The sequence below is a fragment of the Ambystoma mexicanum genome, chromosome 12 (genome assembly GCF_040938575.1).
Source record: "Ambystoma mexicanum isolate Mex_15411 chromosome 12, UKY_AmexF1_1, whole genome shotgun sequence".
Lineage (NCBI taxonomy): Eukaryota > Metazoa > Chordata > Amphibia > Caudata > Ambystomatidae > Ambystoma > Ambystoma mexicanum.
In genome coordinates this window covers 1,235,459,879-1,235,473,513 of record NC_090936.1, presented here as the reverse complement: position 1 = coordinate 1,235,473,513, position 13,635 = coordinate 1,235,459,879, and the positions used below count along the sequence as shown (strand labels likewise).

At 46.3% G+C, this 13,635-nt stretch overlaps 1 protein-coding gene across 1 annotated transcript in view; it reads left to right on the top strand.

The window, feature by feature from the left end:
• STAB2 (stabilin 2) overlaps positions 1-13,635 on the top strand; it is a 1,783,079-nt gene that overhangs the window by 1,418,445 nt on the left and 350,999 nt on the right. The window contains exon 55 of the mRNA XM_069629923.1: positions 9,222-9,348. Coding sequence (XP_069486024.1) covers positions 9,222-9,348 — 127 coding nt within the window. The remainder of the gene's footprint in view (positions 1-9,221; positions 9,349-13,635) is intronic.

Here is a 13,635-nt window from a genome sequence, read left to right as displayed (position 1 = left end):
GACAAGAGAAGGCAACAACAATTGTGCTTATATTGCGGGACAACCGGCCATTTTCTTTGAGACTGTCCAGTGAAACCACCCAAGAAGGCAGTCGGGGCTGCCGACAAGGTCAGCGCTGAACCAGAGCTGGAAAACTACCCCGCACAACAAGCGTAGAGGTCCGCTTGTCGAGTGAGAAGAAGGACTCTCAGACCTCGCACCTAACCTTACCAATGATCCTCATTAGTCACCAGCAACCGTCTCGTATGCATACGGTCAGAGCTTACATCGACAGCTGAGCCATAGGTAACTACACGGATCGAGAATTGGCTTCAAGTATGAGTCTTCCTCTTTGCGAAAAGGCAACAACTGATTTGGTCACCACTGTCAACGGAACGGAGATCTCTTCTGGTCCTGTAACACACTCGACGACAGAGATGACACTGTTGCGCCAAGACGGGCATCGAGAAACCATTGTGTTCGACTTAATCAAGACTCCACAATTCCAAATAGTTCTGGGATTGCCATGGTTAGAAACACACAATCCTTGCATAGACTGGTGTGATAAGAGGTTGACCTTCTCAGAATGTGCTCATACTTGTTATTGAGCAGAAGAATCCCCGACCAAAAAAATTGCAATAGTCATGAATTCGACAAATCTTCTACCTCAGGAATACCAGGATTTCCAGGATGTTTTCCAGAAGGGTCCAAGCCAATACTTTGCTGCCTCATAGACCATACGACTGCCAGATCGATCTTATACCTGGCGCCCAGATTCCATGCAGTCGGATCTACGCCCTCACGGATCCCAAGAATCTTCATCTAAACCAATATTTACATCAATACCTGGCTAACGGCTTCATTCGCCCGTCCAAGTCCCCGGCGGCCTCACCCTTATTCTTCATCCCTAAAAAGGAAGGAGATCTAAGAACTTGTATCGACTACCGCGCATTAAACCAAGTGGCTGTAAAAAACCCGTACCCCTTGCCTCTAATCCCAGAACTGCTGGACCAAGTGAAGGAAGCTCAAATTTCAACTAAGGGGCGTACCATCGCGTACGAGTCAAAAAGGGGGACGAATGGAAGACCACCTTCCGCACCAAGTATGGGCTATTTGAATATCAGGTGATGCCCTTTGGGCTTTGTAACGCCCCGGCAGCGTTTCAATATTTTATGAACGACGTCCTTCGAGAGCTAATTGATGTCTGTGTCGTCGTATATATTGACCATATCCTGGTGTACTCCTCTTCCGAGCAGGACCATGTGAAACACGTCCGTGCTGTACTTGAAAAACTCCGGCAACATAAGTTGTATGCTAAATTAGAAAAATGCTTCTTCCATGTTAATGAGGATGAGTTTCTAGGGTTTGTTCTGACCCCTCGTGGTGTTCGTATGGTTTCGTGGAAAGTAGACGCCATCCTCAAGTGGCCCTCTCCAACTTCAGTCAAGGGAGTCCAGAGCATGCTTGGATTTGCAAACTTCTATCGCCGATTCATTCCAGGCATTTCACAATTGGTGCATCCCATCACATCCTTATTACGAAAGAATAATCACTTTCAGTGGTCAGACGAAGCGGAAAAGGCCTTCCAATACCTAAAAAAGAAATTCACCTCAGCCCCAGACCCCAGACTTCCCGTACGTGGTAGAAACTGATGCTTCCAGTCTGGCAATGGGGGCAGTCCTTTCTGAAAAAGATCCCGAGACAGGTCAACTTCACCCAGAGTCCTTTTGGTCACGAAAGTTCACAGCACCTGAACTGAATTACGCCGTAACAGACAAGGAACTTTTAGCCATTAAGGAAGCATTGAAGGCTTGGCGAAATTATCTCCTAGGAGCCAGACACACCATAACAGTGATCACAGATCATCGCAACCTACAATACCTAAAGACGGCCAAGGCCCAGTCCTCTCGCCAACTCCGATGGGCATTGTTTTTTACTGAATACGATTTCTTGATTACTCACCGACCTGGTTGCCGAAACGGAAAGGCGGGTGCTCTGTGTCGCATAGTGATGGAAAAAGCATACTCAAGTCCAGACCCAGTGGCCATAATCCCTGGGGGAAGGACCCTGGGAATTACTACATCGTTGATCCTGGATGATATCCACAAGGACATTTCGCATCTCCTCGACACCAATGCTTTACAAGATTGGTTGACTAAAAGCAAATATCATTCAGTCACAGATCATTTGCCTTATTTTCAAGGGTGCCTTTATTTACCTAGTAAGGAACTTCATGAAAAGGTCATCTCAAATTACCATGAGTCATTGGTAGAAGGTCACTGTGGAATTGCAGAAACTGAAGCCTAGGTCAAGAGACATTTCTGGTGGCCAACATGGCATAAAGACATCAAACAATTTGTACTATCATGTGGCATTTGAGCACAAAACAAAGCCCAGAAAAAGAAACCATTGGGTCTACTACAACCTCTTGATGTTCCACCTGCACCCTGGCATACACTGTCTCTTGATTTTATCACTGATCTTCCCCACTTGTAATGGCTTTAACACCATTTTAGTGGTTGTAGACTTGTTTTCCAAAATGGCCCACTTCATTCCGCTAAAAGGTCTACCCTCAGCTTCGATTCTGGCGAAGGAGTTCCTAGAACAGATTGTCCGGATACACAAATTTCCCTCCGTTCTAGTTTCTGATCAGGGCAGTCAGTTTATCTCACAGTTTTGGAGAAAATGTTGCCAGTTAGCCCAAATTGATGTAAGGCTTTCCACCAGCCACCATCCTCCAACGGATGGTCAAACTGAGAGAACCAACCAAACACTGGAACAGTACCTGAGATGCATGTTACACCAAACAAAAAGCAGCTGGAAGGACATTTTATGGATAACCGAGAATTCCTATAACAACACTTTACACTCCAGCACTGGGCAGAGTCCTTTTTATACAATATATGGAATGCATCCACGAATCTCTGAGCTCGATCCACCTTAACATTTAGAAATGCCAGCCGTAAGTTTGCACACTACCATTACACAAGCCTTCAAGGGAGCGACGGAACATTTAAAGCAAGCTAAGGAAAGATAAAAGAGATCCGCAGATCAACATAGGAGTGAAGCCCCAAAGTACCAGATTGGAGATGAGATCTGGCTAGCCTCAAAACACATACAAATAAAAGAATCCCACACATTTAATCCCAGATATTTGGGACTGTATGGGAGGATAGGTCTGTAGGACCTCCCTCCCCTGCATTGCCCACCTATGTGAGGCTCATGACTCGTCGGCAGCCCCCCATGCACCTGGGCCCGGGAGGCAGAGCGGCTGCGGATCGACACGTGAAGCGCATGACCAGTAGCCTGGCATTACATAGAAACCATTTTGTAATAAGCAAGACTCCATTTTAAGTGTGATGAATCCAGGCCCATGCAGAGTAGCCGGCGTACAAAGCTGCAGCTTGGCCCATACTTGACCGTACACGGAGAGGCCTGCACTTCCCCCAGCCTCCACCCCATGGCAGATCCTCTGAAAGCCCGTTCCCACAAGCAACTAGACATGAACAAGTAACAGAACAAACACTGTATCATTTACCTTCCGCAGTACATCATTGCCCAGGAGTGACCAGACTTGTAGTTGGAGTCTGGAAAAGAGCAAAAACCATCCCTCTCAAACATACCCTGACCCCGCGCCTAACCCCTGCACGAGTAATATATGGTGTCCCTGACCCCCCTGCCCAGTTCCCCAGATGAAGTGTTAACCGTACATACTAAACCCTCAAATCTTTCAGCCTTATTCCTGTTGCTAAAGAATGTGTAATAATTAATGGTAAATGTATAATACCAACCACCTATATTAAAGCGAAGTGACCCCGCACACCCTCAAGATGCCTTCATGTTCCAAGGCCCAGTGTATAACTACTTGAATATCCACTCTGTGCCAACCAATGTTTGCTGTAATTGTAAAAAGGATAATTGAAAAAGCAACATATAAAATGCATGTGTATGATGTAACGAAATATGTCGTATTGCATGTAAGCTACATAGGGGGCCTCATTACAACTCAGGCGGTAAGGGGTTTACGGCGCCGTAAACAGCGCCGACCCTTACCGCCTGAGTACGAGGTCCCTTAGCGCCATGGAGATCTTAACAGCTGCTTTTTGCAGCCGTTAAGATCCATGGCGCTAAGGGACCATGGAGTTAATTACGCCACCGTAATTTACGGTGGCGTAATTAACGCCTTCCCCACTCCCATTATGCCCTATGGGGCAAAAATGGGAATGGGGAAGGGTAAATGGGGATTGGGGACTTACCGCCCCGCCAAACTCGGAATGGGGCGGTAAGTCCGCCAACCACCATGGCGTAAACGTAGTTTACGCCATGGTGGTAAAGTCACGGCCCAGGCGGTAACTTACCGCCTGGGTCGTAATGAGGCCCAGGGTATCAAATCAGTTTGTAATATAATTGAAATATTAGATTAACATGTTGCTTTCATGCTCCTTAGTATATGACCCAACCTGACACTACCTCATGTTTGTTATTCGTTCGCCTTTCTCATGAATTGCAAGTATTAGACCGTCTATCATTCTGTACTGCATGTGATATTGAAAAATCTCCTTTGCCATGCACTTAGTAATGTAAACATATGCAAACGGCAGAAATGTGTAATGTCCCTAATGCTCCCAGCCTTAGCATGCGTCCCATCCAATGGTATATTGTTCAGCCCCGTGAATAGAGAGTTGCTCAGAGTTACAAGGCCATCTCCCCCTCCTCCCGCCCAGGCCCACAGGGGCTCGCTGGTGTCCGAGCAGCACAGCCTCACCTCCCCACATTCCTGCTGGACCCGCTTCAAGTATTTACCTCCCCCATGGCAGAGACCGCCATGGCCAGGCCAAACAAATTATGAGCTACCTGGTCCTAAATCCCACCGCCTTTGAAGTGCCAGCTAGGCACCCCCTCTGACCCAATGATATCACAGTTCGCCCCAAATCCAACAGACCACAAAGGCAGTTATCCGTCCATGTGCAAACATCCTCCAGAGTCATCATTTACTGCATCAAAAAGAGTAAAATGATGAAGATAGCCTGACCCATGCCCCCTGATAAGACACCTGGACCCACGAGACTGGACCCCTTGCTACTGACAACTTTATGATGATGTATGGAAACAACCTCGTATTGCATATTGTTTTCCTGTGTCCCCACCCAGGTATTAGATTAACGTGTTAGAAGTTTTAAATAACAACTTGATATAGATGAGTGTGATGAATGGGTGTGAAAGTCCACAAAGGCAAGTTTCTAGAACCACCGTGGTGAATCTCCATTGACAGCCAGCGCCCAAGAGCTCCACCCTGATGAGCCCAGCTGACCCGAGCACGTTGTGATGCCACCACGTGGATCTCCGCCAATCATGGAGCACCGAACCTATATTCTAGCTAGTAGCTAAACATCGCCATCCAATCACCAAGACTATGTGGCCCCTATAGCTTACCTCATGCATGACGTGTATTTGTAATATAACTGACTGTCTTTGCTATTGTCAGACACAGCGCTCTCGGAGTTTGCAGAGTCCTTTGCATGCCCTATTTGATTTAGATAAAAACCTTTTAACTTCACCCGCACTTGGTCGTGGTCTCATTCCCTCCTGGGGTGTGTCCTTTATTGCCTGTCAGTAAGGGGGGGCTTTCTGCCTTATTGGGGGATGCTTACTTTCAGGACCATACACCATTAAGGCCATGATTAATCCAGGGGCAGTAAAATTGGAGTTACCTCCGAACATGCAAGTCCATCCCGTGTTTCACATCTCTCTTTTGAAACCAGTGCAACCTGGAACTCGGGTAACAAAACCACCAAAACCAATCTTGGTAGACGGTGAACCAGAATTTGAGGTTAAAGAAATTCTGGACTCCAAACTTGTCAAATCAAAACTATTATTTCTAATTGACTGGAAAGGCTATGGACCACAAGAAAGAACATGGGAGCCAAGTGACTACATTCAAGTGCCAAGTTTAGTAAAACGGTTCCATCGAAACCATCCAACCAAGCCTGGACCAGCGGGGCAAACCACCTTGGGAGGGGCCTTGCGGGGAGTGCTGTCACGGTGCTTGCCCCCAGACATCAGGAGCAGACCAGCCTGCCCCAGGTACCGGCACCTATGGGGACCTTTAAGGCCGCAAACGGTTGCCTCAAGACTTCCTGGACTGTCCTGGTGCCGTTGGCAGGTTGGCAGGTTGGCAGGTTGCAGGGTAAGAGGGAGCACATTCAGCCCAGTCTGAGGCATGCTGGAGGGACTACTCTACCTGGGACTACTTGTGTAGGGTGTGGTTGGAGGGACTACTTCACTTGGGACTACTTGTATGAGGCTATATAAACCACACCCTGAGAACAGAACACGCTTCGCGTTATTCTGCACTCCTGCAGCGTAACGCTCACAGTGTCTGCTAGCTTCAGTCAACCCGGTCTTCAGCCACGCCAGTCCTGATTTTCACGAACCATTGCCTGTAGAGAAAGAAAGGAGGAGAGAGAGAAAACAAGAACAAGACAGCAATTAATTTCTTACCTGATGCTGCATCTTCAGTCGCTCTAGAGACGCTGCATCTGCCTGAACAGTAAAGAAACATCAGGTTAGCCGCGCAGAGTAAAAGGCCACATTAAAGACATTCCAACATTACGCAGCGCTAATACTCACCCGAGGGCTGCACACTCTTGCGATCCATCGATACACCATCACGCGATCGCTGCTCCGGAGATACCGCACCTGCCGAACAGAAAAGAAACATCAGGTTAGCCGCTCAGAGGAAAAAGGCCACATTAAAGACATTTCAACATTATGCAGCGCTAATACTCACCAGAAGGCTGCACACTCTTGCGATCCCTCGAGACACCATCACGCGATTGCCGCTCCGGAGTCACCGCACCTGCAGAACAGAAAAGGAACAGCAGGTAAGTTGCGCAGAGGGACAAATAATGTATTTTAGACATTTTCACTTCGCTCTAGAGTTGAAACTTACCTCTGGAATTCTGCTCATCATTGTGGAGAGGAGGCACTCCTCATTGGGTGCATCGAAAAACGCATCTGCAAAGAGACAAGCACAGTAGTGAGGATTTTGGCAACTTGAACTCTAAGCAAACCATACCAAGAATTATCAGCATTAAGACTTACCTACAGAGTCACAGTTGTTCAGGACTCTACAGTAACCTGCAGGATCAGTGAAGTAACTAGATCCTTTGAATAGCAACGCACCCCTGCATACAGTCGCAGGATGGAGAGTCTGCCATTCATAACTCTAAGGTGAGACATAGCAGAGGGGTGCACAAGGAGGTCACAGGTGTAGGGAGACGGTCCTTCTTCTTATGGCTAGTTAATATTTCATTTCAACATTTCAGGCAAGTCTTCATTCATGACGGAAAGGTAAAACAGAGGGCACGTGCAGCCATTCACCACTCCGCTTCGTGTGATGCTGGTGGAGACAGTCGCCGCCCAGCTTCGTTCGGCGCCACTGTGGAGACCAGGTGAGCGTAACAGTTAGTAATAGCTCGGTTTTCTCGTCATTCAGGCAAAGGCTGTGAGTGGCCACCCATGCCTGAATGATGAAGTTGATTTTATTCAATAGTTTAGTATCGCTGTCATGATTGCCGGAGATGGGCATAAGGACTTGGATGTCATCGGCATAATTAGTGTAGGTGACACCCAATAGCTCAAGATCGTCAAACGGCCTAGTGAATATATTATAGAGCATTGGTGAGACGCAGGACCCTTGTGGCACTCCGCATGTTACTGGCGCTGGGTCAGCTGAGGCTGTAGGGGAGAACACTCTCATTGTTCTTTTATCCAGAAAGGATTGGATCCAGGCTGTAGCTTCCTCAGAGAGGTATGCTGATGATGTAAGGTTGTAGCAGAGGACTTCATGATTGACAAGCTGATGCACGTCTTGGCAGGACAGTGCGGCAAAATCTCTTATGTATAACTTTCTGCCCGCCTCCTTTATCTACTGCCATGGGAGTCTATCAGATAAGGAATCTGAGGGAGAAAAGCAATTCATTGAAGGAGAAATTACTTACATTAATGTTCTTTCTATGGATTCTTCTCCTGCAGATTCCTCATCTCCCCTCCCATCCATCCCCGCTCAGAAAGATGGTGTTTTGTGAACTTTAACGATGACTTGGTGATGGTCCGTAGTGAACAGTTTCTGTCCTTCCTGTCACACGTTATCAAAAATAAAAACTTTTCTAACGCTACTTATTTGGTGTCTATCGCAAGTTCTTCCTCCTTTGAAGGTTTATGTGGGCCTATTAGCCTGTTGTTATCGCTCTGTTTTCCAATGCAGCGTGATGGCTCGAGAAAAAAGGGGAAAACTGAGGTGTGGGGCGTAGTGACGGAGTATATATACAAAGCCTGACATCACGTCCGGAGCCGACGGATTGATGGCTGAGTCATGGTGCACTATTCCCTCTGTCGAACAATTTTCTGAAGCAGGGATGCTGGATCGTATATCTAGCAGATAAGAAGAATCCATAGACAGAACATTACGGTAAGTAATCTCTCCTTCTTTCGCCGTAAATCCATGAAGTGGAAGATTTACCTCTAGCATCTTGCTGGCGGAAAATCCTTCAAACCACCTCCCCACAAAAGCGTTACATCATAAGCTATCCTCCATGCAATAATATTGCATTTGCCCAAAGGAGTACAATGAAGGGTCTGCATGGCTCAGGAGGACACGACTGCAGGCTTACCACATGCAGTAACATTGAATGAGTTTGCCTGTGATACTTCGGGTGATACCGCCAATGTTGTAATGAGACAATGGGCCTCATCACGAGTCTGGCGGTAACCCTTAAATGCAGCGGTAGCACTATTACCGCCGCATTTAAGGGTCCGCCAGATCATGGCGTTGGGGGATTTCCCCCCAGCTCTGAGCTGGGGGGAAATCTGCTGCAAAATTGATGATTTTCTGCACGATTACAGCCGGCGGGAAATCTGCCGGCGATAATAGCGCAAATTTTCCCCATTGGGCCCAATGGGGAGTGAGGAATTCCCAAATGGGCCCAATGGGGAATGGGCAATAACCCTTCTGCCAAACCCATGATCCGGCGCTAATAGCGCTATTAGCGCCGGCGTTACTGCCCAACTCGTGATGAGGCCCAATGTGTGGAATTTGTCATGTGTGATGAGATAAGTTGTAACAATAAAAGAGAGAGATTTTGTTTTTTAGGAACGTCTTAGTTCATTATGGATGTAACATGCACTTTGCACAATATTAAGCCTTACCTACACCCGTGTCCTTCATTTCTGCCATACAGGGAAGTAGTCAGAACTGCCAGTTTAACAACCCCCACTTCAGGACCATAAACGGATGTCAGAAGGAGTGTGCGATTGTCATGTGGCTGCCGAAATGCTGCAGGGGATATTTTGGAAAAGACTGTCAAGGTAGGTTTATCTGTGGTTACTATGAGCTCTGCTTTGATGAGTATTAACTTTAAAAGAAATGTGTAGTTTCTATCTTTTATTTGCTATTTAGTGCAATATCCAACATATGCCTATTAGCAGAGCCACCCCTCCATTCACACCCATGCCGGATTCTTGCATAGCCTCAGTGAATACACCCCTCCACTCAGACTCATGCCGGATTCTTCCATAGCCTCAGTGAATACACCCCTCCACTCAGACTCATGCCGGATTCTTCCATAGCCTCAGTGAATACACCCCTCCACTTACACCCATTCTGGATTCTCCCATAGCCTCAGTGAATACACCCCTCCACTCACACCCATGCCAGTTCTTCCATAGCCTCAGTGAACACACCCCTCCACTCAGACCCATGCCCATTGCCTCAGTGAATACAAAGGAGAGTTGTCCATGAAAGTCTTTGGTCTCAGGAACTTTGCACAAACTGCAGCTCTCGTGTTTATGTCAAATAAGTATTGGTCCACATTTATGTGTAACATCAACAAACAAGGAGGGATTAAAATCCCTACTCCTTTGGGAATGGGCTCTTCCTTGGTAAGTATGTCATGTTTGTGCCCTCCCTGACTATACTGTGAAAATGAATAATACAGACACTATCCGGACAGGGAATAAGGCACAAAAGAGCAGGCTGCGAGAGTTCAAGGAAAAGTTTATCTAGATCTCTGAGAGTGCTCTGACCACATCAAGGTTACAACACAGTTATATAGGACATTGACATTTTTAACATATGATGCTACGTTGGACCTGGATTGGTCAGCCGGGGTGGTGTTTTAGGTGTGGGCATCATCTCTTCCTTCGGGTTGGTTGTTTGGTTGGCGGGAGGATTGACGTCAGACATCTGTGCTCCAGATGGGCGAAGGTCAGGTCGCTGTAAAACACGGTAGTCACTATCTAAGCTAAGAAAATACATTCTGAATAATGCATGCACTAAATAATGGTTGATCTAAAGACCCTCAGTAATGTATCATGTCATTGTACAATTCACTCAAGGATCTATATCATCTATAACATTTGGGTTATACAGGTCACAGGTTTACGGGTCTTGACCACCATAATACTCTCATTGACCTGTGGGGTTAGTTTCACAAGAATGTCAGGTATGCAGCATTTGTTAGTATTGGGCACGATATACTGTAGCAAGGGTCTAATTTTAGTTGAGGGTCTGTTGGGTGGGCTTCATAGCATGGTTGACAGTCTGGCACATGAAAGGAATGCCTTGCAAGGACACAGGGTTAGAATGGCAATAAGTTTCAACTGGCGAGGGTAAGAGGGCAAGGACATTTTTGTGGAGATGGACGAGCTATGTGCTTGGCTCATGTTGGTTCACATGCAGCACAGTGATCTCAGAGGAAAAGAGATGTGTTACATTTATTATTTGTTGCAAGCAGCTCTGGCTTCAGCGTGAGAATGGAGCTGCAGAGTTTTCCAGTTGGAGTGGGAACGAGGGTGGGGGCCATGTGCTCCGAGCTTCTGTGGCAGGGAAAAGGGAGAGAGGCATTTTGTACTATCGCGGTGAGGCCTGGTCACCAAGATGGAGCCGAAAGGGGGTACAAAAAATGGATGCCCCGTGATCTGCTCGGTGGTCCCATCTACGCGAAGGTAACCCAAAGTTACCATCGCGTAAGGGCGAGTGGCGTACCCACCACTAGAGGCACTTGGTCCGAGTTTTGTACTGAGAAGTGATGGCAGAGAGGGGCCCATTGCCCCCTTGCTCCCACACATTCCCCCCTTTCGTTACATCTAAAGTAACAAACACTTCTAATTTTTATTCTTTTCATTCTCCCATCGGTAGTACTCAGCTTCCGCCACAGCCTCGTCCCACGCGGGGCTGCCTTTTATTGGCATCCACGCTCTGCATACACTTCTTAAGCTATTTCCTCTTCTGGCATATTCGTCTGGTGTACACATTAAGTAAATTCCTCCATCCCCATCTAGATCCACCCATACTTCTTGGTACCATTGCAACTCCCTTGGTTCTTTTATCGTTGTATGATGCCAATTATCAAATATATCCCCATATTGCCTGTAAATTGCTGTCATCCTGTATTGTGGTGTAGTGTACTCCCCTGTTTGCATTTGTGCATCTGTCATGGTAGCTATTGTATTGGTAGCCATTGTTACCATCATCATAGCTGAGGTTGGCATGCTTTTCTCACAACACCGTAGTCCCAGTTGGCACACACAAAAGAACAGGAGCACAAAGACGATGATGGGGATCAGTATTTTCATTGCCACATTTACCCATGATGGTATCCAAATGAACAAATTGTCGGACCATGTGCTTTTTTCTGCTCCTCCTTCCGTTCCCATTCTCTCTCCTAGATTGTGTACTGCTGTTGTCACATGTGAGAGCTCTATTTTTATCATGTTGAACCCCTCTTCAGTGTCGTTAGCCAGTTGAATGAGCTACCAGCGCACTATCTGCGACCATTTGGCGTTCGTTCGTGCTTGCATTCCCGGAACAAAATGTTAGGCGAAGAATGTCTCTGCTGATGAAAAGAGCTTGTGTTTCTGCGGGATCTCAGCAAGGAGTTTCGATGTTTCGGATGAGATGTAATTGGAGGATCTTTTACTTCGTGTCAATCTTTTTTTTAGTTCATATTCTGACAATAGTTCATACGCTAGAGCTTCTGTTATTATTAGTTGGGGCCCTGTCGATGGTTCAGCCGATTGCCCTGCTGCCGATATGCCAGCCGATTGCCCTGCTGACCCTTGGATGTGGCTCTCTGGTATTACCATCAGGGCTGGGGGTGGCTAGAGCACAAGTTCCCTTCCACGATGCGGGGAGGTGCAGGTAAGTTTGTTTGCCGCAAATCCAGTACATGTCCATCAGTGCAGCAGTGCCTTTCTTCATGTCAGGTATTATGACCGTCTTGTTACATTTCCTTGTCTCTCCAATGTTCACTCTTCCCTCCCCATGGAAACACAGCTCATGTGGCACCTCTTTCTGTATTTTGATAGGCTTTTCCAATGCTGTGACCCATGTTAGCTTTGTGATATGTCACGACCAGATGGGGTCACATACCTCCTTTATCCATTGGAAAGTGTCATTGGATAGGCCTCGAAGTGCTTCTGCTTTGCATTCGATAGTTTCTTCGTGCCACTTATTTTCTGCATATAGCGTCCCTTTGATGACAAGAAATGGTTCCTTGAGGCAAATTACTCCTTGATGTCTGCTTGTTCATGTTTTCTCATTTTCCAGTTTTTTAAATGTGGCGGTGTTCGCTTGGAACATGCTCTTTATTCTGCATAAAACCAGATGAATTAAACATTGGGCCTCCGACAAGGGCACTTCCTGCGGTACTAACATTTTCGGTGTGTGATGCATGCGGAATGAGTGAACAGACGTAGCAGCTTTCATTTGTTGCTTGCTTCGCCGTGGCACTCATGTCGGAATACCATTTATTTGATTGATCAGGGTGGCGGGGATCTTCTATTTCGTCAAACTCCAGGTCATGATAATTGTCGTATCTTTTCCCTCCTGCCCCCCTTTTTCTCCTCCTCCTCCCTTCCTGTTATTGTTTTTCACCCTTTTGTAATGTATTGGAAACATTCCAGCCCAGGTTGTATCATTGCTATTCAATATGGCATGTGTATCGTCATCAGCAGCAGCAATGTTGTGTGAGGTAGGGTGTGTGGTTGTCTGTGAATGAGTACTAGTGTTAATTAAATCATTTGGCCAATAATAATCTCCATCATATTCGTTATATCCACAAGCATTACTCATATTTACATTGAAACGTAACACTGACACACTTGTTGATCCTACAGTGATGTATTCTGAAGGTTGCATCACATCTGTATTGTTGACGTTAACCTCATGTGACTCTTTCCATATAGTCTTTACCCCAGTCCAAATCAAGTGTGATCCTTCTTGTATCATGTTAGCCCCGCTTCCTCCCCTGTGCATGTCATTAACAAAAGATAAAAGGGTATAATGCCAAGCTGCGAAAAACAACATTACTGACATCTAAATTGCAGCACATTTCAAAACATATTCAACGTTACTGAACCTTTTAGCCCTACTGGCGTCCCTATCACTATCTAGCATTAATTGGTTCTCCGCGATTGTAGGTCGTTGGGCCATTTGTCACCTGGAGGGGTGATATAAATTTAAGTCACCACAATATATACATGTATTTACATTTTTTGTTCAACTTCATGTTTATTCATTATTTTTAGTCATGTTTGTTCATTTACTCTATTGTACATGTACTTTTGCTATGGAGAGAATGATAGTAAAACAGT